This window comes from Takifugu rubripes, chromosome 1 (genome assembly GCF_901000725.2).
Source record: "Takifugu rubripes chromosome 1, fTakRub1.2, whole genome shotgun sequence".
Lineage (NCBI taxonomy): Eukaryota > Metazoa > Chordata > Actinopteri > Tetraodontiformes > Tetraodontidae > Takifugu > Takifugu rubripes.
In genome coordinates, this window is record NC_042285.1 from 4,608,582 (window position 1) to 4,633,305 (window position 24,724).

Here is a 24,724-nt window from a genome sequence, read left to right on the forward strand (position 1 = left end):
CTGAGTGAATGTTACGCACCTCTCTAGAACCTGTGATGACTTTTCTCTCCTGTTACGACAGACGAGCCGTGTCTGGGAGACAAATCAATCTTCTGTCAGATGGAGGTCCTCGCCCGTTACTGTTCCATTCCAGGATATAACAAACTGTGTTGTGAGTCCTGCAATAAAAAAGAAAGCGCCACCACGCACGCTACTGACATCCAAAACACCTCAACTGGACCTGAGATCTCCCCTCTAGCTGCCATGACGCCAAACCCATCCCAAACCACTAAAGCCGTCAGCAGACGGCCACGTCCCACTGCTGTGGCGCCGTTCACCACCGCCAACACCACCATCGGCGCTGCTGCAGAGGCTTCACGGTCCACCGATGCTGCTCCATCCCAGGGTCCCACCGGTGACTCCTTCCCGACTCCTGGGAAGCGAGACACAGACGCGGGGCCACTTCTACCTCCGGGGCCGCCGCGGCCCTCAGCAGACTCTCGTGGAGGTGCCTCTGAAGAGCACAGTCCAAACAGCACTTTAGGCCCAGTCGCTGCCAGATCAAGAAGGGACAATTTAGGATCCGAGAGGGACTCCAGACACAGAACCCTGTCAGCTCACAAATGAAGCGAGCTGCCAAGGCGCTGCTCTCGCATCTCAACTCACCGTTTGCAGCGTCTGACGCGTCACACTTGGGTTTTTGAATGCCAGTGAACTCAAACCGGACCTGAGATGGTTACCTCATGGAAACTCCAGAGTGGTGTGTGTGTGTGTGTGTAGCGCTGCTCTGTGCTTCAAATATGAACCAGAAAAAAACAAATAATCTATAAAGCAGTCGGGTGCTGTAAACTAAAACGACTAAGACGTTGAAAATGTGATGACTGCATCGCCACGTTCGTGTTTTTTTTTAATTTTTATTCTGTGTACGGTTGCGTAAGCCTGGTTTTATTTTATTTCAAGTGCATTAGAACTACTATTGAACTTGAACATGTGAAGAAAGGTCAAAGGCCATGGTGTCAGCTTCGGAGACGAGGATGTCCTGCCTGAATAATTATAGTTAAAAAACACAGCAATTTGTTTCTCACCAGTTGGTTGCCTTCTCCTGCCATTCGTTGCTTGCTCAAGGCAACTTTTCAAGCAAAATGTATTCACTTAAGCAACTCATGTTCCCTGCTGAAATTAAGAAGAAACTTTGCGCATTGCGTTGGCTCGTATCAGAAGGGCGGCGAGTTGACGTGACGACTGTTGTGAAAAGAATAGAAATGCAGCAATTCTGACTTACTTTGTGCCCCCGGCAAAAGATTCCCATGCAGTGGTTATGCCTAATAATTGGCTCCCATGGTAACTTCAGTTTAGAGATATCCAGCTATAAAAAAAAGACAAAATATTTGCTTTCATTAAAGTCAGCTGTAGTTATTCTGGTGGTGCACTCATGGCTCCTTATTCACTTCTCCTAAACAGGGAGATTCATGGTCTCTCTGTTCCTGGTGCTTTTTTTTTGTCCAGATTTTTTCTACAGGTAAAAACAACTGTTTGTCACCCCACTGTAGCACATCCTCTGTCTGCCTTTTTCGTGAACGTCACCCTCAAAATTAAAAAAAGATTGATCCTTTTTGTAACTAATATATTTTTCCGCGTACCGATGTACATTTATAGATATGAACAGAAATGTACCACCAGGAGTATAATGGAAAGTATGGAGGCGATTGGGAAAACGCAGGCGGTGCTGTGCGCAGACGGAGGGTTGTTCTTCCTGTTCCACCATTCCTGCATTGCAGTTCACAACATCATTCTGTTTTTTGTCTTGTTCTTGTATATACATATGTGAATGAAAGCTTTAATTGTTAATATTTATTGAATTTTTAAGAGTTACAGAGAACAAAGTAAAAAATACATTTGAAATAACTGGATTGTTTGAGTGCTCTTGACTCTTGAGTGAACATTTTTTAAAGTGATTCCACTGAGGGCGGAAGAGGAATATTCTTTAATGAAAAAAAGCCACATAAATAATAAAGCTTTTATTACTTGTTTGTAGATGCTCCAACTCATATTAAGCCAAGAAGTAAATGTTTAAAAGCTCCAGCTTTTATATATAGATATATATATATTTTTGAAGCATTGGTAAAGATGTGCAACCGCAGAAATAAAACCTTGGCAATTGACCTGTTGCTTCTTTAGGTCAGCGGAGGAACTTAAAGGATTTTATCTGATGAATGAATCAGGTGAAATTAGCCCGTTCGGAGATCTCAATTCGTGTCCAGCCGTAGGCAGCAGTGTTAGGTCTCTGCTGCAAGCCCTGACGTTAATTCCTATAATTCCAGACCATGATGCCCTCCGGACCGATCTCTTCCAGCGTCTTGTCTGGCTTCCCATGATTCCTCTGCGAGTAACAGGGCGCTGATGCTGCCGCCGCCTCGGGCGCAGGCTCAGTCACCTCGGGCATGCGTTCGCTGTGAGATGCCTCCGCAGATGTCGGGTAAAATCCAGCTGTGCTCGGGGCAAAGCCTGATTGACAATGGATTTTGGCAGCCAGCCCTGTGAACAACATCATCTTTGTTAGATTGTTTTGCATCTATCAAATAGTTCCCTGCAAGCATATGTATTCCAAATACCCTAAATGCATCAGGAAAATTCACAAGAGATATGCAGCACCATAACATCACAAGCTCTTCTTTTAGGCTCCACATGAGCGTTCAGGGTTTGTTTTCTCTGCCACATAATGCGGACATTACTAAAAGAATGTGGATCCACTGCCTGCTGATAAGCACACTGGTCTCCAGCGTGACGTACTCTGGGAGAAGATAGCTGATTGTTGAGACAGACAAATATCAACGTTTGGGCTTGATATTAGGAGCAAAGCGCCAGGACGGTGGCCAACGCAACGTGTCTGTGTTTGATGACCTTGGAATCAGATTAAATTAAACATCAACAAAAGCCCTCCGGTCTTGTGTTTTGCATTAGATTTGGGATCTGGGAAAATTTATATTAATAACAGGGAAACTGTTGCTTTAAAAATGCAGTTTAATGTATTTCTAATGTGATTTGTTTTGATAACTCCAGGACAGCAAAAACTGTAGTACCTGTCCTTGATTAATGCTCTTTTGATTAAAAAAAAAAAAGACAGTAAATTGAACAGGGAAAACCAAACACACTCCGACTTACACTTTAAATGGAGGTTGTTCATTGAAATCTGCCCTTGTGATCCACACCATTGGGAAGTGAGGTTCTTAACTTTAACCACTGTTAAATTAATCTCTGCTGTCAGCAGATATTGTCGTGAAAATGCTGAGCCAATACAACAGGGAACCCACGAATAACAGTTAACTGTTGATGGAAACTTCTATTAATCCTTCATCAGCTGCCGTGCTGAGGTGCAGGGTTTTTTTCTTCCCTTGTTCACCTGCTCACAGCTCTGCTTCTTGTCTCGCTCCTGTTTTTTTCTGTTTTTTTTCTCTCCAAATTGTCTGATAATTGTGATACAGCTATCGCTCAATGGTGGAATCACGCGGATGCTTTACTGAGACGCAGCTGACTCCAGCACAACAGCAGTGGATTCCGACCTTTCTATCATTTTGGATATACTGTGATTTAGGGTTAAAGTAAGATTAACCTGGCAAGATTAACACATATTTACCTTCACATCCATATTTAGAAGCCATGTAAAGTGAGTTTTTCCCGCACCTAAAGCCCGTATGAGGATGCAGGTCGGTCCATCTTCAGCCCTGATAACACATAAGAGCACGTAAAGGATTTTGCAATTTGTGCATCAATATTTATTCCTCGGCAGACCAGAAAAGATGCTCGTTATCGGAGTTATGCTAATATGGCTACAGCTTCCATGGTATGCTTCAATAAGATCTAAAAATGTTACATGATGTTTGAGAGCGTAACTCTTTGAACTACAGAGAGAACTTCAAAGAACCACTCTTCCTATTATAATAAAGACTCAGACTGATAACATGCAGCTCTCATTTTATATATATATATCCTTCCTCAGCTTTTATTTTAAAAGGTACGCAGATCTTGAAGGAGGCATTGGAAGCTGTTAGAACAACCTTTGTATTAACCTTCAAAGAGTTCCATAAAAATATAATGATTAAAGCATTATTGGATGCACCTTACAAAGCCCGCCAAAGGCGGGAAGGACTCCAGCTGAATCGCTGCTCCGCCGAGATAAACATGGGTCTTGTGTTTGCAGCTGTGTCTGACGCTGACAAAGTCCCTCTGACCGATCAGATTGCCTCCAGTCTGGGCTGAAACCTCGTGGGTGACGACTGTTTCTGGTCCCACGCGTTTAAGAACCTATGACAGACACAAACACCAAGCCCAGAGCTGTCAGAGACAATGTCTGTGTAGTTTAAAGATTCCTCCTGTGATTGACAGAAAAGGTTTGCAGCTCACCTTGATTTGCTGTATGCTTGGGTTCCACTTGTGCATCTCCTCCACTCTGAGGAAAAGAATGTCGTAAAGCTCATCGACGTCAGCCTCCAGGACAGACTCTAGCCTGAAGACCCTCCTGCCCCCCGGCATCACTTTGCTATAGATTACATCTCCATTGCTCTAATAACAGTGAGGAAGGTGCAGAATCTCTTTCAGCAGAGCACAGTTGCTGGAGACTGATTTAATCTGGTGTGGATCGATAGAAGTAAGACAGGAATTTCACATCAGTCCGGCCTACCTCGGTGATCTCCACGTTCCAGCCATCCTTGTTCTCCAATATTCTGGTGGCTTTTCTCAGAGCTTCTTGGCCTTGTTTCACATAGATGAGCTGGTCTTTCATTTGATTTACAGCTTCATGGCTGGACTCTGCAAAAGCTTTTTCTTAGCAATGCTTGTCAATACAAAGGACTAAAAAGATCATGTTTTCCTTACCGTTATATTGGAATTCTGCCGTCGCTCCAGTGAGATGCTGGCTCCATCCCCATCTCTGCAGATGCGTGATCTCCTGGCCTATCACTGCAACAGCTGCACGTTGAAGTCCTGCACGGTTCATTGAGTAAAAACAGCTGTAACGTACATGGAAACACCGGGAGTGAAAAGAAAAGCCGTCCTCCTGCTCAGCAGGATCGCTCACCTGCCATGTTGCGGAGATGCGGGTAAGAGATTCCACAGCAGAGTTTTACGACGGCAGGCAGCATACTGTCTGTCTTCAGCAGTGACAGCGAAGGGCTGGAGGGTTTTTCTCATTTTTATCTGGCCAGCGAAGGACGCTGCTCCGAGATAAGCAGCGAAGATGCAGATAGGGCTGGTTCTGAATTCTGTCCCGAAGGACACACACGATAAGACTTGTAACAAAGTAGCATGAACAAATACACAGGCACAACAAGAGAGAAAGAGCAACAACTATCATTTAATCTCTGTTGATTGCATTCTAAAAAAGTTAACCATATTAATCAATAGTTTACCAAAATACATCTTTTCACATATAATTAGCTTTGCAAATATGGGATCTACTGTGATATTCCTGCTAAAGGAAGCAGATTATGAATCAGTTCTATAATTAAGCCAAAAGGCACGCACATGCCAATCAAACACTGGCTGCACGCTTTCAAGGATGACAAGTCTCATTTATTTTTTGAGTTTTTGACTTTCTTCTGCAGCATACAAGAACACCTGTGTCTCCTCATGACAATGACGGTTACAGAAACAATCAAAGACTTCTAATGTCATCTTGATGCCAAAGGCCCTGAACACACCGTTCCAGATGATTTAGCCAGGTAGTTGAAATGCAAGAAAGCGCCCTCTGAACACAGCGGGCAGGAGGGGGATCAGCACACCATGGCTTTTTACTTGCTTCATCGTGCCTGGGGAAGTTGGAACGATTCAGGCCGGTTGCATGAGACACCTGAATCAGCCAGGAGCTTCTGGCAGAAGCATGTTTTTACACTAAAAACAACCCTGATCTAAAAAACAAACCACCAAATATAACTTGTAAATATGAATGACTTTGTTGCATTGTGTGCTTATGTTATGTTATGTTATGTTAGGTTATGCTAAGCACACAGCTCGAATTATGAATATTGATGCTCCCCAGTATTCCAAACACACGCTGCCATGGTGATGCTGTTTGACGCTACACATTTCCTCAGAAGGCTTTTGCACGCATTGGCACTCACAACCAGGGACTAGAGAGGATACTTGGATTGATTATTTCTACCAGGAAGACACGAGCCCCTGAATTAGCTATACAAGCCACCTTGTGACTCCTTTTTTCAAAATTAGTCACCACCGTAGTGTAAAATGTCACCCATGACAAAGCTTGAGAGGGGAAATTTCTAAGAATGTCCAATAATCTTTTCAACTCCAAACCTGACATTGATATGCATGACAGCCTCTAAGAGATCTGAGAGGATTAAGTTCGTGATGCCTGAAGGAATAACACTAGTTTTGACTCACTGAGTATTTGTCAGACCCTCTCAGACACATTAGCACATTTGTTTTTATTTCCTGCTGTGACTCATCGGTGGATAACATGCTGTTAGTCTCTAATTATTTATTCAAAACTCCCCACAGTGACGCATTTAATGGGACTAATTTGTTTATTTTTTCAGAGAAAAAAGGCAGAAGATCTTGTGTGAATCGGCATGCAGGGAGTGTGCCTAATTGGTGAATTTGCTTTAGGAATGAGAGAAATTGTTGGAGACATGGAAAAGGTCAGGTCTATCAAACAATAAAATGCCACTCCATCTGTACTTGCAGATGACAGAAATGACATACCTCAGAATGTCTCCTCTAATTCCTCTTTGTGGTCAGCTTCCTGGCAGCAAACAGGAGCCTGATGCAAGATGAAGATTAGACTTAAAACCTACCTCTTTGAAAAAGCTTATTATCACTAATTCTGTAGTTCCAGTTGCTATCCTAGACAGACAAATCATCATCAATCATTAGGGGGTCGTCTAATTATTAGGTTAACCTCCTCTCCTCTCCTCTCCTCTCCTCTCCTCTCCTCTCCTCTCCTCTCCTCTCCTCTCCTCTCCTCTCCTCTCCTCTCCTCTCCTCTCCTCTCCTCTCCTCTCCTCTCCTCTCCTCTCCTCTCCTAGTAGATCAGTGATGTTATTTCTTGTGTAGTTATTCTGCCTCCTCCCCCTGTATTCATAGTTGTATGCTGACCTACTGACTTCCGACCCCGCTGACCCACTCAACTCAACTCTACCAGCAGCTTATTTTAATTAATATAATGTATTTCTATGTTCTACTTATTCTCTCTTCTACCTGTCCTCCCCCTTCCTTTCTCTCTACCCAGCCGGCCATCAGCAGGAGGGTCCCCCTACATGAGCCTGGTCCTGCTCAAGGTTTCTTCCTGTTAAAGGGGAGTTTTTCCTTGCCACTGTTGCTGGTTGGGGGTCAGGCCCTGGGATTCTGGAAAGCGCCTAGAAACAATTTTGATTGTAACAGATGCTATATAAATAAAGATTGATTTGATTGATTTTCATCATAATCTTAAATAAATTATAGAATAAAAAGAAAATAGGTACTTCAACCTTTATTTTTATTTTTCTTGAGCCCTTTATCCCTTTCAGGCTCACTGGTAGGGTGCTAGAGCCATAACCCAGGTGCCCAAGATAGTTTTCTTTGTCAACTTGACTGTATTTCTTTTCTTTGAAGACGTTTCGCCATCTATCCAGAAGGCTTATTCAGTTCTGAACTTGCTGGGGACCAAGCTTGAAAATATAGCCCTTGTGGACCATTGGCATGCTAATGATCTGGGTGGTCACCTGAGAGTCATTGGCAGGGTTGTCGGTAGGGTTGTTTACCTAGTTTCGGTTGAGGTGTCTCCCCTTTGTCTGCTGGCTCACATGGTGGTGAGTCACCGGGTCTCCTGAAATGGTGTGAAAGTTTGGTCTGTTGTTGGAAGGAGTGGACTGCATTGTACGTGGGTGATAGGAAGTGCCTCGGCCCACCATCTGTGGTTATTTATGCAGCAGTGTGCTGCATCATTAATGCAACTTCTGCGGGAGAGCGAGCGTGTAGTTTTGTCCAGGGATGCTTTGTTTCATCCCTTATTTTCTTCCGTCCTACATTATATGGTCTGCTGCTCACTGCCAGGCTGGCAAATAGGCCGAACGATATTGCAACAAATGTAACTATAAAAAAAGGAACTGCTAAGCACAGACCTCCACCAGGCACATATTGTGAAATACACTCAGAGTACAGTGTATATGATATATAGACAGTTGTAATATAAGGTTATATAACATAGTAGGTTGCTTTATGGTCAAAGACAGTTGGCTTTCACATAACCTTAGCAGTTTGTCTGCATATTACCAAAAAGGTCTTTGCTCAAAAAGTAAAGAACTGATATTAATACATTTTGAAGAGCTGAAGACATTTTGGTGGCATTCCAGATTCCAGAGGGAATCTGACCATTGATCTTCCAAAGATGAAAGCATGTGGCCTTTAATTATAAAGGAACCTATGACATTATGGAACCTTGTATCGCTACCGCCTGAATATACCGGTATTTGTAATGATGGTTTGCGTTCACTTGATGCTTTATTCTCTGCAGCAGTTGCTATGGCATCCCAAATGTTGAATACGGTTGTAAAGCTTGAATAATTATATCTCATTCTAATTGACTTTGGTTTCTTTACATTAATCTGTTTTTTATATATGTTTTGTTTTTGTTTGTTTGCCAGGGTAATTTTGTTAAATCCACTATTATGACTACACATTCCATTCTTTGGAATGTGGATGAAAAAATAGCTGCATGTGTGTGCATGTGAAGGGCAGTTCCTGTCATATCAGTGAAATACTGGGCTCGCTGCTGCCCTCAATGCTGCCCCGCTGAGCAGCCGCTGATAGAGCGCCAGGCAACATCTGCCTCTTATCATGCAGAGCTAACAGGTGTCCTTGTCAGAAGGATGCGTGACGTTAATTCTGAACTTCACCTGTTGACCAGCCTGGACACCACAGACAGCCTGGACTTGATTCACAGATTCCTCCATCAACCACTGATGCTCAGCACAATCCTGTTCATGAATTGGAAACCTTGGGCATCCATGAAAGATTTTTTTTTAATGGAAAAAATGTGGGGAAAGAGTTTTTAACAACAAAATATATATAACCTTTCGCTTAAATCAATGTTTTCACCAATTATCTTTTTTTAATCTTTAGGATGACAAGAGTTTGCATCTCATTTAATAAGTGTTTTCATGGAATTGAAATTAGTTCTTGGAGTAATCAGTGAGCTGACCTTAAATGTCGAGAGGATTGAGAGGAATTTTTACCCAACCTGCCAAGGAGGTCATGTGACAACAGGTTAGCAAAGACCAAAGCCAAGTCTACGATGTCATGTAAACTTGTATAACTCCTCCCTATAGAATATATACACTACGCTAGGGATATAAGTCACAAAATGTGACCCACATTACCAAGCTGGAAATATGGGGAAATTACCAGCTTGGCAGAGGACTGCACTCTGTCTTTTTCTCATTTAGATACCTTAAAAAATTTTAACAATAAGCAATACATTGTGTTTTGATGGTTTAAAAAAAAAAAGAAATCCCTTAATGGAACCAGATAAATATAATGTGAAAAGTGATGAATATTTCAAATGTGGACCGTGGTGCTAGCAGTGCAGCTGATGAAATCAGCGAAGACGAACCACACAAAAAGGCCTGGGAACAATACTCGGTCCATTTGCATTTGCTTTTCAAATCATATGATTTAGGCTGCAGGGATGTCTCGGTCCGTTGAGCAAGAAAAATCCATGTGGTTAATTTCCTTGAGGCCTGGATGAGCTGTTGGAAGATGGGCAGACATTGCTATAATCTTTTAGCAGGCATGGCACTGTTGTACACCCCATCTTGGTAAATATGAGCATTGTGGGTTTCAGGATGGGGAGATGTTCCTCTGTTCATTGGAGGAACAGCAGCAGAAGCCATCTTCAGCTTCAGGTTACTCAGTGTAAACCTGCCTCTCCCGCAGACACAACACCTCATATCCATCTCTGTTTCCTCAGGACACCGAGGCATGCTGGACCGGGAAACCGGTCCTGACTGCTTTCTCTAGGTGTGTGGTGGAGACCATCCTCAGCTGCAGCATCGCTGCGTGGTGTGTTAGCTGCTCTGCTGCCGAGAAATCAGTTCTTAGCAAAGACTGCACAAAAGACTGTGGGGAACATGTAAATGTGGGAAAATGGCCACTAGATCATTAGAGTCAACACTAAACCTGCCATTCACACTTTGTTAACGCACTTGCCATCTCATGCAAGTGTGAAGAATTGTCTAATTTTGCACTTGGTCAGGTTTGGAGCTCAGGGGCTGCAGTAGGTGTTTATATGGACAAGAAGAATACCTCCCATCAGTTTAGATCAAATCATGTATGGAACTGTACAGGTGTTGAATAACAGATATACACAGCAACTTTGGTGTGTCTGCTCTTTATTACCATTTCATTAGAATTTGGGGGGGAAGGTGTTTTTGTTTGTGAAAGGCACATTTGAAAAGTTTAAATGAGTAAACATTATGGGAAGGGTTGATGTTCCTCAGTTCTGCCTGCTGCTAAAAGTCGATTGACTCTACAGCTATAGCAGAACTACAAGCAGAAGAGAGATGAACATGCTCAGGTATGGAGAATAACAGTATGAGAGCTCCCCCAAAACATCTATATCCCCCTCTGGTGGTGGGGTACAGTAAAGTCATGGTCTCTTGCCTCACATTTCTTAGACGTTCTAAGAGTTTAGAGGCTGAACCTGAGCGATGAACATCGTATCAATACCCCTGCACTCATATATGCTACGTGCAGCATGGATTAATACACAGTTTACTAAAAATAAAAACAGAAATACAATCTAACTTTGCAATATGTTTTCCAATTAATAAGAGAATCAGTGCAGCAGACTGTAGACACTCATACAGTGTCTGGGTGCTCTTGATCTGGAGGACAGTTCTCAGATTTTGCTGGAATTTGAAGGACTTCGGCATCTCCAATCCTCTCTGCAAAATAATTCTTAAATGAGGTTCACATAAAGCCAGTAAATTCATTTCAGCTTTTTTTAATAGCTTCGCTTGTGGAGGCACATTGCCAAAACCAACCGCTGACTGCTTGACATGCAAATACAACCAGGCTCTCGAATTTTGCCTTCAGTAACGTGAATGCCTTCATGTGGAATGCTGAACACACTGTGGCCACACACACGCTGACAGCACTAAGCAATTCACCATAAAATGATCTTCCTTGCTATCTCCTTCCTTGTCTTTTTCAAATGGATTTCTTTGATATGCAAGTTTTTATCTCACGAAATCACATAAAAAAGATGTTTAAACACAAAGAAACCCTAGACGAGAGAGTTCCAAATGAGACAGTCCTGCGTAGGAGCTAAGGAAAGAGGGGCTAAACACACAGGGAGGAGGATTAGACAGATGAGAGACACTGAGGTAACAAAATGAGTTGACGAGGCAACGAGGAGCGAGCAGGCACTCAGAGAGAAGCCGGTGCAGCCTGTTTACATGGCCATCAAGATCTAATCAGTCAGTAACACTCCCTGATTTTTATCCATCATTCTGATGCCTGGAGGTCCAAAACCATTAAATGTGATTTCTTTTGTCTCTTTATATCTCCGCACATGATTTTTTTTTTTAAAAGAAGAAGAAGAGACCTCGTCAAAACATGAGCAGAAGACAAAGTTGACATGGAGGCACTTCTGGAGTTAAGGGAGACAAATTTCAACATCCAAACAGGATGATCTCAAGTGCGCCATGTTCAACAAGACAAGACCAGATGTTAAAATAACAAGATGTTGGGCTCATACTCCTAAAGGACTCTGATAAATCAACTGAAACGTGTAATTCAGGCTCTTTCTTTTAATTAGCACATTTCTGAATTGTGAAAAAGGCACCAGACCCTATTGTTACAATTATCTGCTTAGTCTCTATCAGATGTTTATGGCCATGTAAAGAGGACTTGACAAGAGAACTTAAGTTGACTCTGACATTTAAAAAATAAACCATGGAAACCATCAACAAACACAGAGAAAACGAAAAAAGTGGTGAGGAGGAATCCTAATGGCCTGAAGGAGCTCCTGTCGTGCAGAAAGGACACGGAGGGGAATGAGTCAGGACAGATATAAACTGTACGCCATCCCCGAAGGTAAAGAGCGCTTTAATGCATGGAGCGATCGGCTCTGAGTGCTGAATTCAAGTGTTCCAGCAAGGAGGGAAAAAAGCAATTAAGAGAAAATGCTGTCAGACAAGATGAGGATTCGCAACATCGCATGTGTTACCTGGCTTGACATCACTGAGACTGCGGTTTACTCTGAAGGCGGGGAGATAAACAAAAACCCTGTGAATATTCACCAGACTTATATAACATCAAACTAGGAAGAAGATTTAAATCCTTTCAAATCCGAACCTCGTTTGAGGTGGTTTTCTCCACGGCTGGGTGAGCGATGAGCCACAGAGCGCTGGTGCTGATAGGCTGGGATGGTACGCCTGAATCTGTTGATGCTGGCCGACACCTGCCAGGGCTTCCCTCACCATCCCCATTACCTGGTCTTTCTCTGGTCAGGGTGGGGGGCATCGTGGCGGCATGGAGGAACCATGACAAACACCGGAATAAGGAAATGATACTTTCACTTAATAATTGAATAGTGAGAAAATTGAGATTGAGGCACCCAAGTAAGCATATATTCAGTTAGAGTTAGTGTCCTCGACAGTGCTCTGAAAATCTAGAAGTAATAAAAAGAAAAACGCTGGGTAAATATGAGCCTAAATGAAATCGAAATGGATTTTCTTTTGTCAACTGTCACAAATTCTGTTTGGCAACACCAGAGCCTGACACCCTGTCACTGGGACACAGGCAGGACGTGTCGCTGGGCCATCACATGAGGCCCCCCAGGGGGAACGTTACCTCTTTGGCCTGCGAGCAGGAGCCACTGTTGAACTGTGGTCAGAGAATCGGTTTGCAGGATCTGACACAGCAGCTCCAAAACCTGAAGAAGAAAGAATGCTGATTCTTATTTGGCCGTCTGTGAGATTTGGTGCCAGGTAGCATGCGTTTCTGGAGGCTATTCTTTGACAGATGCGGAACGGCCTTGGGCAGAAGTGGTTCTCATTTTCCGAAACGTTACTGGGAAGCTCTGTTTGATCTGCTGCGAAACCTCCTTGGGCAGAATCGAATGTTTGATGGCTGATGGAGAAACAGTTCAAATCTCACCATGAGCTCTTGGTCATGCAAGGGTTGAGGGTAAATGTGCTGCTGGGAACGGGATACACGCTGGGAAGACTTGGAGGATGGAGGGATGAGCCTCCCAGTTTGGGCTGAATACTGAGTCTTCCGGCGGCCAAATAGTCCCTCTGGCTGGTCCTAAAATACAAAACACAAATAATTTCTCTGTTATTTTTCATTTTAAAATGGAACCTCACAAGATCCAGACCCGGGTTTGGGTCTCACAGCCGAGCACCCTGGGCTTCACACCACCCATACGAGGCTCTGGAAGGGGCCAATGCCGTGTGATTTAGGTGGTGGTTGTGAGAGGTGGCCCCCGATGACCCTATCCCCACACGGTGACTCTGGCCATGGGGACATCCAATGTCCTCTGGGTGGTGGGGAAGGACCCTGAGCTAGTGCAGGAGGTTGTACTGCTTAGGTGGGTTCCCCTCCACACACATTCTGGACTCTGGAATCCAGCTTCTTGAAAGAGGCGGACCTCCAGCTCTCCTCTCCTCCCCTCTCCTCTCCTCTCCTCTCCTCTCCTCTCCTCTCCTCTCCTCTCCTCTCCTCTCCTCTCCTCTCCTCTCCTCTCCTCTCCTCTCCTCTCCTCTCCTCTCCTCTCCTCTCCTCCTCACTGAGTAGGAGAGTTATTTCTGATGGCTGCAGGTGTGTGTGACTCTGCCTTTCAAAACCTCTTTCCCACCTCTTTTTTATCCTTTTGCTCCTGAGCAGACAAATGGACTTTTGCAGCAAGCTCCTTCAACGCATCTCTCCAGGCTTCGGAAAATGCCGCTGTGATATGAAGAAAAAGGGCAGACGTGACTTATTTACGCCGTACGCTCAAATGATTTAAAGGCAGTGCTGTCAGAAAAAATCACCAGGAAGGAAATGGACTTTCTCAGGAACGTACTTGTTTGGCTTTTATTATTACCGAGTCCACAGAGAGTCGGCGCGAGGGGGAAGCTGAAGGGTTGACGAGTTGTTTCCCTGAGGATGTGGCTCTTAAGAAGCGGATGAGGGAATAATGATGTGGTGACATTCCAGTCATCTCTAACCATGCAGATGAGCCTGCCATTGAGTCCTGTGGGCAGGGAAAAATAAACCACACCACACACACAAGCATGGTCCATCTTATGAAAGACACTGGAGCTCCGAGGAAATTAAATTCCCACCTTCATTTGAAAATATACGACACCCGCATCGCATTTAGGAAATGCACCTGCAGCTATTGCAGACATCTGCAAATGGCTTAAAAGGGTATTTCTGTCCCTGAACTAGAGGGTGGATGTTAATGGGCTCGGAATCGCTCAATCACCGCCAATTTATTGAACGCAAAATTCAACATTTGTCTTATTTGAAAGCACACGGTGGCACAGATGTTCAAGTTTCCTGTTGTATTTGATGAATCCATGTCTAATTAGCCTGCTAGCATACCAAAGCAACATCCTGGTGTTTATTCATGTTGAGCAGCGTCACGATGAGCGTCGCAGAACAGATCCTGTTTTGTGTACTGCAGTCATTTTAAGCAAACCTATTTATTCCCTCCTTTGTATCCTGGATACAGCCATCAAGATATGGCGGGGGTACAAGGTACAAAGCGCATGCTGACATCTTAGGGTAATTGTGAATGGCATTAATTACTGCAACAGAAGGGGGAACAAAAGCATATTTACTTGTCGACCCAGGCTGATTACCTTGAATGTGTCTCACTCTGTGTGGATGAGGGTTGTGGCGGGAGAAGAAGGAGTGATGGCTCAGGGCGCCGAAGCGCGCGCTGCTCGAGGACTGCCTGTTGCTCGGTTCGGGGGTGAACTGCAGCTGGTTACTTTTGCCGCCACCCCTCTCATCCGTCGTCACCCGGGAGGCTGCTGACCTGTCTGGGAAGGACATCTGAAACAAGAGGAGCAACACCGACGCCGGCCGCTCTTAAACGTTAATATTCACCCTTTTTCTGACAGAAACAGGCGGAAACTAGCGTTAAAGACCACAACCTCGCTTAGCAGCGCGTGATCAGAGTTTATCAGTAATAAAAAGAGAAGCTGAATACTTTACCTCTGAAAACAGCCCTCGAGTGCAAACTGTACTGATGAGTGTTGCCCTTGTTGCCAAGAAACCTGGACTAAACAAGAAACAATGGCATCTGCGCACAATGTCTGAGTGGCATTCTCAATGGCCTTTATTTTAATGGGATTTTCATTCAGCATGTACCCGAGAGGTCGGAGAAGTTTCAGGACAATAAACTCTGACAGGCAGAAACAAACATATAGATCAGTTTGTGAAGGTACCTCAGGCGAGAATATATAAAAATACCTTGTTGCCAACAGACTGTATTTTTTTAACCTCTCCAACGGGACAGGTTTAGAACAATGTGGCCATGTATTTAAAGCATAACCTATATTGTATATCTGTTTTTTTGACATCAAAGAACCAGAATAATGGTTAAAAACCCATCAAACATACTAGCATGTTTGCCAGATGGTTGCTGGGTACATTGAAGGAGGAACCTATAGGGAGTTGCACCTTTGGGAAACATCCCGACAGATTCTGTTGCTTGTGAGATCAGAATCAGAATCAGAATCAGGCTTATTGCCATTGTTCATGTAATACACAGTATTACACAAGCTAGGAATTTGTCTTGGTGTGACGCTGCGACATTCAACATAAAGAAGACAACAGTAGAATAAGATAAATAAAATAAGACATATATACAGTATATATATAAATAGTAAGAAATAGTGCAGGTCAATGCAGGAGTAATGTGATGTTCGTGAGTCCGACTGGCTGCTGTACATGGTGCTAAAGTGATAAGTCACTTGGTGTTCAGCAGCCTGATGGCAGAGGGGAAGAAGCTGTTCATGTAGCGGGAGGTTTTGGTCTGAATGGACCGTAGTCTCCTGCCTGAGGGGAGGGGGGAAAAACAGATGAAAAGGAGGCATCCTTTAAACCTTCTGGAGAGCATAGGAAACGTCGCTGCTGCATTTATAATGTAGCACAGCTTTAGCGACGCTGTTAGGAGCTGAAACATTCAAGTCAGTCCCTTCTCGTGATTGGACGGCTTGCACAGGCGTCCCTTTTAGTACCGCTGGCATGTACGGCCCAGAACCTGACACACCGGGTGCCAGTCTTTCCCTGAGATTTATGTGGTTCAAACGACTTACTGTGTGTTAGCCTGTGAAATCATCCAAAAACCCTTGCGTGGGTTTTGTTCTTCCTTCGCATTTGCATGCACCTCCAGTGTCATTGGATTTAAAAAAATATTGTGAGACATTTCGTGCAGCCATTTCCATGCAGAGACTGCTGATTGTTAACAAGGATGAGGTTGAATTGTTTTATTGTATTTTAAGTTAGGAATCATTTGTAATGGCATTCTTTGGTCACTTGCGGTGGAGTCATTCTCAAGAAGTATTAAAATTCAGCTGCTGAAAATAGCTTGGCTTAAAGGCAAGGATTATGCAGGAAGTCACAGATTTCATTCATCAACAGCTGCAAGGGCGAAACCACAGGCGGCACTTTGCTGTAGGAGCTAACTATTTCTGGCTTGTCAATTCTTACGGTTACTTAAAGCCAAATGGAATCTGTATTGTGGCTCCGTGGATGGATTTTCCTGCAAAATAATTTGGGTGAAAGCCAGATCCACAAGCAGCGACCCACACCTCACACTGGCCTGTCTTATACAGCCCTTGGAGACGTTTGGTGGATGGGACAGATGCAGGAATCTGCATAAACACATAACTTTAAAACTCACAGCTCCAAATAGGCCACCATCCTGCTACTGAAGATGAATCATCGCCCAGTGTTTTTAAAAAAAAAATCTAATGTCACCAGAACGCCTCCGTATGTGCTCGTGTACAGGCTTAAACTGTGCAAGGAGGTTGATAAAAAAAAAAAAACAGTGGTCAGCACGGGAAAATGTGGATGATAACTGAATGCTGTTAGTTGAACTTTAGCGTCACGAGACTTCATGTCATCTTTAGTATTAGCTAGCTCAGCAGCATGGTGGGTCCTGGGAGAGCCCCACTGCAACTATTCAGCCTCGGGCCCCAGTTGACTCTTCAGCCACCTGCAGCTTTCATATTTATACTGTGATCTTTGCATTCAGCACGAACCTCCTGCGACCACCTTCCCTTCAGACTTCACCACACTGTTATATTGGCGATGCAACAGCATTTGCGATGCTCGTGTCGAAGAGGCTGACTTGTCACTTTGGCTTTTGGTTTCAGTTTTTGGTTAATAAGGAACTTCCCCCCACCCCTTCTCATTAAAAGAGATCAACTTCCTTCCTGGGAGTAAACTGTTTTCCAGGCAAGACATAATATATAAGCGGCCTCTTTGAAATCTGCAAAAGCCTCAACAGATTAGCCTGCTGACAGCTCTTTGTGATGACATTGGTGCCTATTTTTCACCATGTTTTCCTCCATTCACTGCGAAGCACTTTATACGGCTGCTAATCCCCTCAAAAACCTTTTTTTTCGATTAGCCTCCAACTGCTCTGCAGCTTGTTCTTAATGAACGTATGCCTTGTCCTGGCTGAAATGCAGCCACGCGGGTGGGCACAAAGACCCCCCGCTGGGCTGAATTTGCAGTGTATAAAGTAAGCGTGTTGTGCTTTTGTTGTGTGACAACTGGACTGGTTAATAGCTGACATGAAACAAATATGCTCCTCTGCGACTTTATGACCGCTACAGGTGGGCGGGGGCTCAACACACGGCGTGTGCAGCTCAGGATTTAGATCGCTGAGATGGTGTTGCCATAGTAGTGCCATCACTTCGAGGAACCTGCTCCGCTCTTCCAATTAGCCGCTTTGGATTTGAGCAAATTTTACATTGTTGGCAAGAAATGAGTTTTCACGCGTGGGTGTTGGGGTCGGCCGCATCTTTGAGTCTTCGCAGGCCGGTTGAGTGATGTAGCTGAGCCTTTAGACTTTCATTTTATACTTCATGAGAAGACTTAAGAGCGGCTGGGAGCTGACTCCCTTTCTACACTTACGACCTCGATGACCCAGAGGTCACGGTAGGGAAGGTTTGGGTGAGTTTCAACAACACGAGGATGAGATGCAAATAGAAGGTGTGAATATTGGATATAAATGCTGGAAACAACATAAGCACAACAGCGGCTTTTGTGTGAACGTTAATGCCATCCCATCCACGCACACGCACACGCAAAGGGAGAGAGAGAGCGCATCTGCAGCGGGCGCAGCTGTGTGTAGCAAGCGGCGCACCAGCCACACGCACATGTGGTTCAGAGGAGACTTGACAGAGACTCCGACGCGACTTTCGGACTCCAGCCAGCCCCGGGATGGCAGCACCGTCGACGGAGCCGGACCAGGAGCCCAGCAAGATAACTCCTGAAGAGCTGCAGGAGATGCTCCGGTACTATAACCTGAGCCGCCAGGAGTTCATCAACACTTACAACATCCAGCCGCTCGTTTACGTCCCCGAGCTGCCCTATAGCGCCAAGACCGTCTTCATCATCATGTACATGCTGATCTTCGTCATGGCTCTGGCCGGAAACACTTTGGTTATTTACATCATCCTGAAGAAAAGGGCGATCCAAACGGCCACCGACATTTTTATCTGCTCCCTGGCTGTCAGCGACCTGCTCATCACTTTTTTCTGCATTCCTTTCACCCTGCTGCAGAACATCTCTTCTGAATGGTTCGGGGGTGAGTTTGAAGTCTGTTTTGTCGCAAAAAGTGACGCAAATAGCAGAGAAATTGTAATAAGAATCCGCAGCGCTGTTTTGGACAACGGTCGCGCCCCATCTTAAATTTCTTTTTTTTTTTAAAGAAAAAAGAAAAACTTTCTGAAAGTATTTCTGCAAGCCTTGTGAATAACCATTGATGATAAAAGTCTCCACCTTTAAACAACTGCGGTTTGTGTTTTTTTTTAAGAGACATCGTGAGGCTATTGTGGTTCATTTATGCCCGCAAACCAGAAAGATACAAAATGAATTAACTTTGAAAAGAAAAATATAATTAGCTGAATGTAAAAAAGGAAATATGCATTTTTCTCTATAAATATATACATTTTTGTGACTTTTTAAAAGCGCTTTTGAACAAACAAAAGTGTAAATGATAAATGGACACTAAAAAAAATCTTGGTCTGTAGTAAATAATATAATAAGTACTGATTATTTGCGCGTCTGGCCGCAATACTTCAACATGACCAGTAGATGGCACTGGTAGGAGACAATTGCAATTTGACGTTAGCAAATTAGTAATGTTAGACCATAATAATCATCTTAGCAGTATTTTATTAAGATGTAATTGAATAAGTAAAAAGTGACGTGAATACCCTTAGAACGAGCCTAAACCTATACAAATACATGTTTATTTTATTTTTTTATAAAGGAACAATAAAATAACCCTTGCGATTGTACATTTTTACTGTAAATGGAATTAATTGTTCCTTCCAAAAGCATAATGAGAAAATTATGATTACAGACACAGTGTAAACATTATGGCTATTTAAAAGCATAATGTGACTCATAAATCCACATTTAGGGCAGCTCATGCCCCCAGACAATAAAAAAGACCTCTAGAAAATTATTTCACATATATAATGTGGCCATTTGGAGCTAGCCGATGACAAATATTCTGGATATTGTGGCCATATATCAAGTTCCCTACGGCCTTATGAACCTCTAACAGCAGAACCAAGTTGGTTAACTTCAGGATTTATCATATTTTAAGGCTTCATACTCACCTAATTTATTAAAACCAGTTTGATTATCCCAAACAAATGATGCAAGACATTCATTTTTGGATGATGTGGGCAGCCTCTCTTCTGTCGCTTCACTTCAATTTTATGTCCTCCAGAGGTCAAACAGAGAAAAACAGATAATTTCCAAGAAAGTTGACAAGAAATTAGACCCACGTAGTTAAAACGGGTCATATGTTATTATTTATAGACTTTATGGCATTTCTATATGGAAAGAGTATAACCAGCAGCTGTTTCCCAGGGGAGGAAGGGAGCTGTCAGAGAAATGGAGATGTGAGGGATCATGAAGGATGGCAGGAACTTCAGTGGTCCCCTAGTAAAACCAGTGATCTTAGCCCCCACCCCTGCAGAGAGCAGAACATTGGACTGTAGATCCGAGTAGCAACACCTCCCTCTGAGGGTCCTATGATGTCATTGGGTGGTGGCCTTTCATTTCCTGTTGTGTTATTCTTACTTAAACATCACCCATCCATCATCTAGATCTCACCACGGGGGATCTGGAGCTTACCTATGCTAACTTTAGCAGAAAGGTGGGGGTACGCCACCTCGCCAGCTCATCACGGGTCAACACATAGAGACAAGCCACCAAACACGCTCAGAAATCCCGATAAAGCTTGGCGGTATCAGTGCTGATGAATGCGCGGATGAAATATAAATGTGCACTTAGCATGAGGAAGAGAAGAAAGAAGCGCAGTGCATTATGGGTGATCGCTCCTGCAGTTACACAACCTATAGCGTCCTACATACAAAGGAGGCGTTCACAGATGATTGGCACAGAGAAAAGAGCACTTTCCTTCTAGAAGGTCAAGAAGATGTTTGTCATGTGAACGTCCAGGATAATGACCATCCATTTGTGTACTGCAACAGGCTTCATCATCGTTTATCCCAGCATAAAGAATGCAAGGGGCCGCAGACCGGTTTATATAAGATAACTGAGGCACGTAATCCACAAGATCATGTTGATGCGCTGCAACTGCGACACACGTTGTGGATCTGCATCGCCCACGTTGTCTCTTGTGAAGACAGTAAATGAGAGTCTCAAACCCTTGCGTACACTGAAATAATGCTCCTTAGTATGCAGTAACTTAGCCATAGAGGACCAACTCGAAGCATTTTGCTCGAATATTCCCTCACGCACGTTCTCGCCAGCTCCATCTTTTAAACGCTGTCACAACATGAGTGGGTGGTGACCAGAAACTCCAGGGTCAAAGGGTAACCTGGACAATTTTTAGTTTTCTTTAGTTTGGCTTTATTTTAGGCTCTTAAAAGGTCATTGCTGAAGGGGAAAAAATAAGGGTTTTTTCTGCTGGATGTTTGCAAAATCGAATTGTTGCTGCTCAAATAGTCACCTCGTCAAACCCTCGAGTGAACAAAGGGGCCCGACCGAACCTTTGACGGAAAATTCTGTGGCTTTTCAGGTTCCAGCTGTCATTCATCCGTCCCCCCTGTTTGTGTCCTGCAGGGGTTGTGGTTTGCAAGACAGTTCCCTTTGTGCAGACCACCGCCATCGTGACGGGTATCCTCACGATGACCTGCATCGCCATCGAGAGATACCAAGGCATCGTGTTCCCGCTGAAAATGAGGAGGCAGTACTCGCCCAAAAGAGCGTACAAGATGCTAGGTACCCTATATATACGTTAAAACAGTTTTACCATCCCAAAGTGCAAATCTGGTGTGAAAAGGACACTTCAGTCCCTTCACACGGCCTCTGGACCTGACACTGTCCGTCTCCTGCGTCCCGCAGGGCTGGTGTGGATCGCCTCCGTGCTGGTCGGCTCGCCGATGCTGTTCGTGCAACAGTTGGAGGTAGGCGTCACAACGGCCCGCCGCTTTGTCCTCACATTTTCGTAGCTGTGAGTGCGCTACAAAATCTTTATTGCAAAAGGACCTGGAGAAAGAAAAGTGTTGAATTTTGATGAAGTTCTTACTGGGAGGTGTGTGTGTGTGTGGGGGGGGGGTGTCTGATTAAATGTGCAGTTACTGTGAATCAGTTGTGTTGCAGAACTTCCACGTGCATGTTGTGTTAAATCCCAGTTTAACCCCCCTTAGCTTGGTTTCTACATGCATGTGATCTTTGTTGTGTAACGACTGGACGTGCGACGGTGACGACAGCTCTCGCTCTCCCTCAGGTCAAATACGACTTCCTGTACGACCGCTACCACATCTGCTGTCAGGAGCGATGGCGCTCTCTGTCTGACCGGCAGGCCTACTCCACCTTCATCATGGTGGCCCTTTTCCTGCTGCCCCTCACCGCCATGCTCTTCCTCTACACCCGCATCGGCATCGAGCTGTGGATCCGCAAGAGGGTGGGCGATTCCTCGGTCCTCAGCACCATGAACCACAGAGAGATCAGCAAGATCTCCAGGTAGACCTCGCAATATTGTCTGGCAGCTCCATCCCTCAAGGTGGCTTAGAGGATAACATTTTTACTCCCAGCAGTCAACAAACTGAAGCGTTCTCAAGCGCAATTTCAAATTCGGGTGGAGAGGTTGGACAAGCCTGAGTCTGATCAAATAAAAAGGACCTCGTTTCATTGTCTCTTATAGTGCATCTTTACTTTATTGTTGCGGTCGTATTTTTCTTCCTATATTAAATCCTATTTCCCTTGATATGCATGAGTGCTATGGGATTTTCTTCCTGAACCATCTCTGCAATGTGATAAATAGGATTCTCAAACGGGTGCGGCCTGAAAATGTATTCCCGCCCGCTGCAGCTCCCCTGCTGTTTTTCCAGGCGCGACTTTGTGAAATTGGGCACATCAAATGGCTCCGCTCGGCAGCTGCTCAGGAACACCAGGGTCTCCATCCACTCAAGATTTGATGTGATTATTTTCACCTCACAGAGGTGATTGATCCGTGCTGAGGAGTGCGAAGAAGGCCACGATCCCTGCAAATTATATCCATCCTCCCCTCCATCATTTTGATGTTAATTGCCACTTACGTTGGTCCACTGGAGGGGGGGGGGGGGGGGGGGGGGGGGGGGTGCCTGATAATCACCTGATACAAGGAGGGTTAGGGTAGCCCTAATCCTAGGAGGTACAGGGTACCAGTCCATTACAGGAGTTTGACCCAAAACATTATTTGAGGCTCCTACAGTATTAAATATTGACGGCCCCTTGTCCCGACTACATAGAGGACCAAAGTATAATAAAAAAGTAACACAGGCAAATATCTAACCAATATTCTGTCCAATGAAAGGAAGAGACAGTCTTTGGGTCCTAAAGTTATTTGCTAATGATCCTGAGGAGCAAAGGCTGATAACAAATAAATGAAATGTAGCCAGCACCTTGATTAGGGCCTGTTGCTAAGGGCAACCTTCCCAATCAATCCTGCTTCAGATTGACTTTAGCACCACCACTAATTAGCAAATTAAAGACATAAATGGAAATACATATATGAAGAAACGTATGATGGATTATTAAATAAGTGTTGAAATAAATTAATAAGGACCTAAATATTTGTATGCATGTATATTTAATTACATCTGGCTTTGCTCATTTGTTGCTCATTTGTTCCCGACAGGAAAAAGAAGAGAGCTGTTAAAATGATGGTCACCATCGTCCTGCTGTTCACCATCTGCTGGGCACCATTCCACACGGTCCACATGCTCTTCGAGTACTGTAAGCAGCCTGCGGGAACCGCCGGTGATGGGTTCGATGAAAGCCCCAGGTGTTCTTCAAGGGTGTGCTGTGTTCTCTCCCGTTCCAGATGATCTGGAGAACAAATACGACGGCGTCACGATCAACACCATCATCGCCGTCGTCCAGGCCATCGGCTTCTTCAACAGCTTCAACAACCCCATCGTGTACGCCTTCATGAACGAGAACTTCAAGAAGAGCTGCGTCTCCACCCTCTCCCACTGCATCCGGAAACCCAACCAGCAGGCGGCCGCCGCAGTGGCGCCGAAAGTCAGCGTGCAGTTCATCAAACCCCAGAGCCGAGAGGCCTTCGTGGAGGCGGACGAAGGCCAAAGCCAGAATCAGAGCTCCGCGGAGGAAGGCCCGGCCTGCTCCTCGCACGGACGCAGCTCGCTGGGAGCCACCGGAGAGAAAATTTCCACCATCCAGACGGAACTGCCTGCCAACACCTCCTCTCAAGTCAAATGAGAAGCCGAGGAGCATCGCCGCCGTCCTAGTTGTCGACAGCTGCTTGTGCGACAGAAAACGCTGAGCAGCGACTGAGTTTTCCACCCGCAGCTTCTTTTCTGGAAGGAAAGGAGGGAGGAAATTCATGGGTCCGGGTCTCGCAATGCGCTTCAGCAGAGCAGACGACCCCCTCGGCCTCCCGCGTTGGGATCCCAGAGACGATTTAACTGGATTTAATTGTCAGTACAAATGATGTGTTTGCATTTCAAATGATGTATTTGTCACTTGCATGGGTCATTTCTCCCTGCGGGAGGGAGCGTTTGTGTGTGAGGAGCTTGGTTGCACAGAGAATATGTAATAAGCTCACAGCATAAAATCATTCCCCTAAAATGCAGCTGCTGGATGTATCTAGATTTTATTTTTTACTATTCATAAGCAAACAAAGTGTTAAATAGGCAATTTGTGAGGCCGGAGCTCTGTGGTTTCTGACGCGCACACGCCTTAATTATTTCCCCGCTCATTTGTCATCTTTGTCGTTCAAGTTGAATAAAACATATTTTTAACACACTTTGGACTGAAATCTTTACTCACTGGTGGGAGAACAAAGCTGCTTTGCTTGGACAAGTGATGTCAAGTGGGACATTTAGGGAAAGGAATGAAATAACAGAGGGGTTTTAGACTGAGGATCAGTTTTCCCTTTGAAAACTGCCTGTGGGAAAAACAAGTCCGCTTGTGTCATCTAGAAACAGACTGCAGGTTTCTGAGGGTTCATACATGAGGAAAAGTGAGA

At 44.5% G+C, this 24,724-nt stretch overlaps 4 protein-coding genes across 5 annotated transcripts in view; 2 read left to right on the forward strand and 2 right to left on the reverse strand.

Annotated features, from left to right (window-relative positions):
• The window catches only part of adamts14 (ADAM metallopeptidase with thrombospondin type 1 motif, 14), a 31,437-nt gene extending 29,553 nt beyond the window's left edge, over positions 1 to 1,884 (forward strand). For both annotated transcript variants that reach the window (XM_003961236.3, XM_029847601.1), the window contains exon 22: positions 62 to 1,884. In XM_003961236.3, coding sequence (XP_003961285.3) covers positions 62 to 606 — 545 coding nt within the window. In that variant the 3' untranslated portion in view covers positions 607 to 1,884. The remainder of the gene's footprint in view (positions 1 to 61) is intronic.
• A 12-nt stretch (positions 1,885 to 1,896) lies between these two features.
• star2 (steroidogenic acute regulatory protein 2) lies at positions 1,897 to 5,156 on the reverse strand. The gene is made up of 7 exons (XM_029847607.1): positions 5,054 to 5,156; positions 4,852 to 4,959; positions 4,658 to 4,785; positions 4,381 to 4,539; positions 4,097 to 4,281; positions 3,614 to 3,701; positions 1,897 to 2,514 (listed from the first exon to the last, which is right to left on the reverse strand). The coding sequence occupies exons 1-7, from the start codon at positions 5,115 to 5,117 to the stop codon at positions 2,410 to 2,412; spliced, it is 837 nt and encodes a 278-aa protein (XP_029703467.1). The 5' UTR covers positions 5,118 to 5,156; the 3' UTR covers positions 1,897 to 2,409.
• A 5,209-nt stretch (positions 5,157 to 10,365) lies between these two features.
• Positions 10,366 to 15,210, reverse strand: tbata (thymus, brain and testes associated). Its single transcript, XM_029844569.1, has 9 exons — positions 15,184 to 15,210; positions 14,826 to 15,021; positions 14,042 to 14,212; positions 13,835 to 13,923; positions 13,135 to 13,284; positions 12,829 to 12,910; positions 12,331 to 12,478; positions 12,203 to 12,234; positions 10,366 to 10,916 (listed from the first exon to the last, which is right to left on the reverse strand). The coding sequence occupies exons 2-9, from the start codon at positions 15,019 to 15,021 to the stop codon at positions 10,831 to 10,833; spliced, it is 954 nt and encodes a 317-aa protein (XP_029700429.1). The 5' UTR covers positions 15,184 to 15,210; the 3' UTR covers positions 10,366 to 10,830.
• A 3,103-nt stretch (positions 15,211 to 18,313) lies between these two features.
• qrfprb (pyroglutamylated RFamide peptide receptor b) lies at positions 18,314 to 24,494 on the forward strand. Its single transcript, XM_003961238.3, has 6 exons — positions 18,314 to 18,793; positions 21,313 to 21,471; positions 21,595 to 21,656; positions 21,980 to 22,215; positions 23,372 to 23,469; positions 23,558 to 24,494. Exons 1-6 carry the CDS (start codon positions 18,427 to 18,429, stop codon positions 23,953 to 23,955), a joined length of 1,320 nt encoding a protein of 439 aa, XP_003961287.3. The 5' UTR covers positions 18,314 to 18,426; the 3' UTR covers positions 23,956 to 24,494.
• The last annotated feature ends 230 nt before the right edge of the window (positions 24,495 to 24,724 follow it).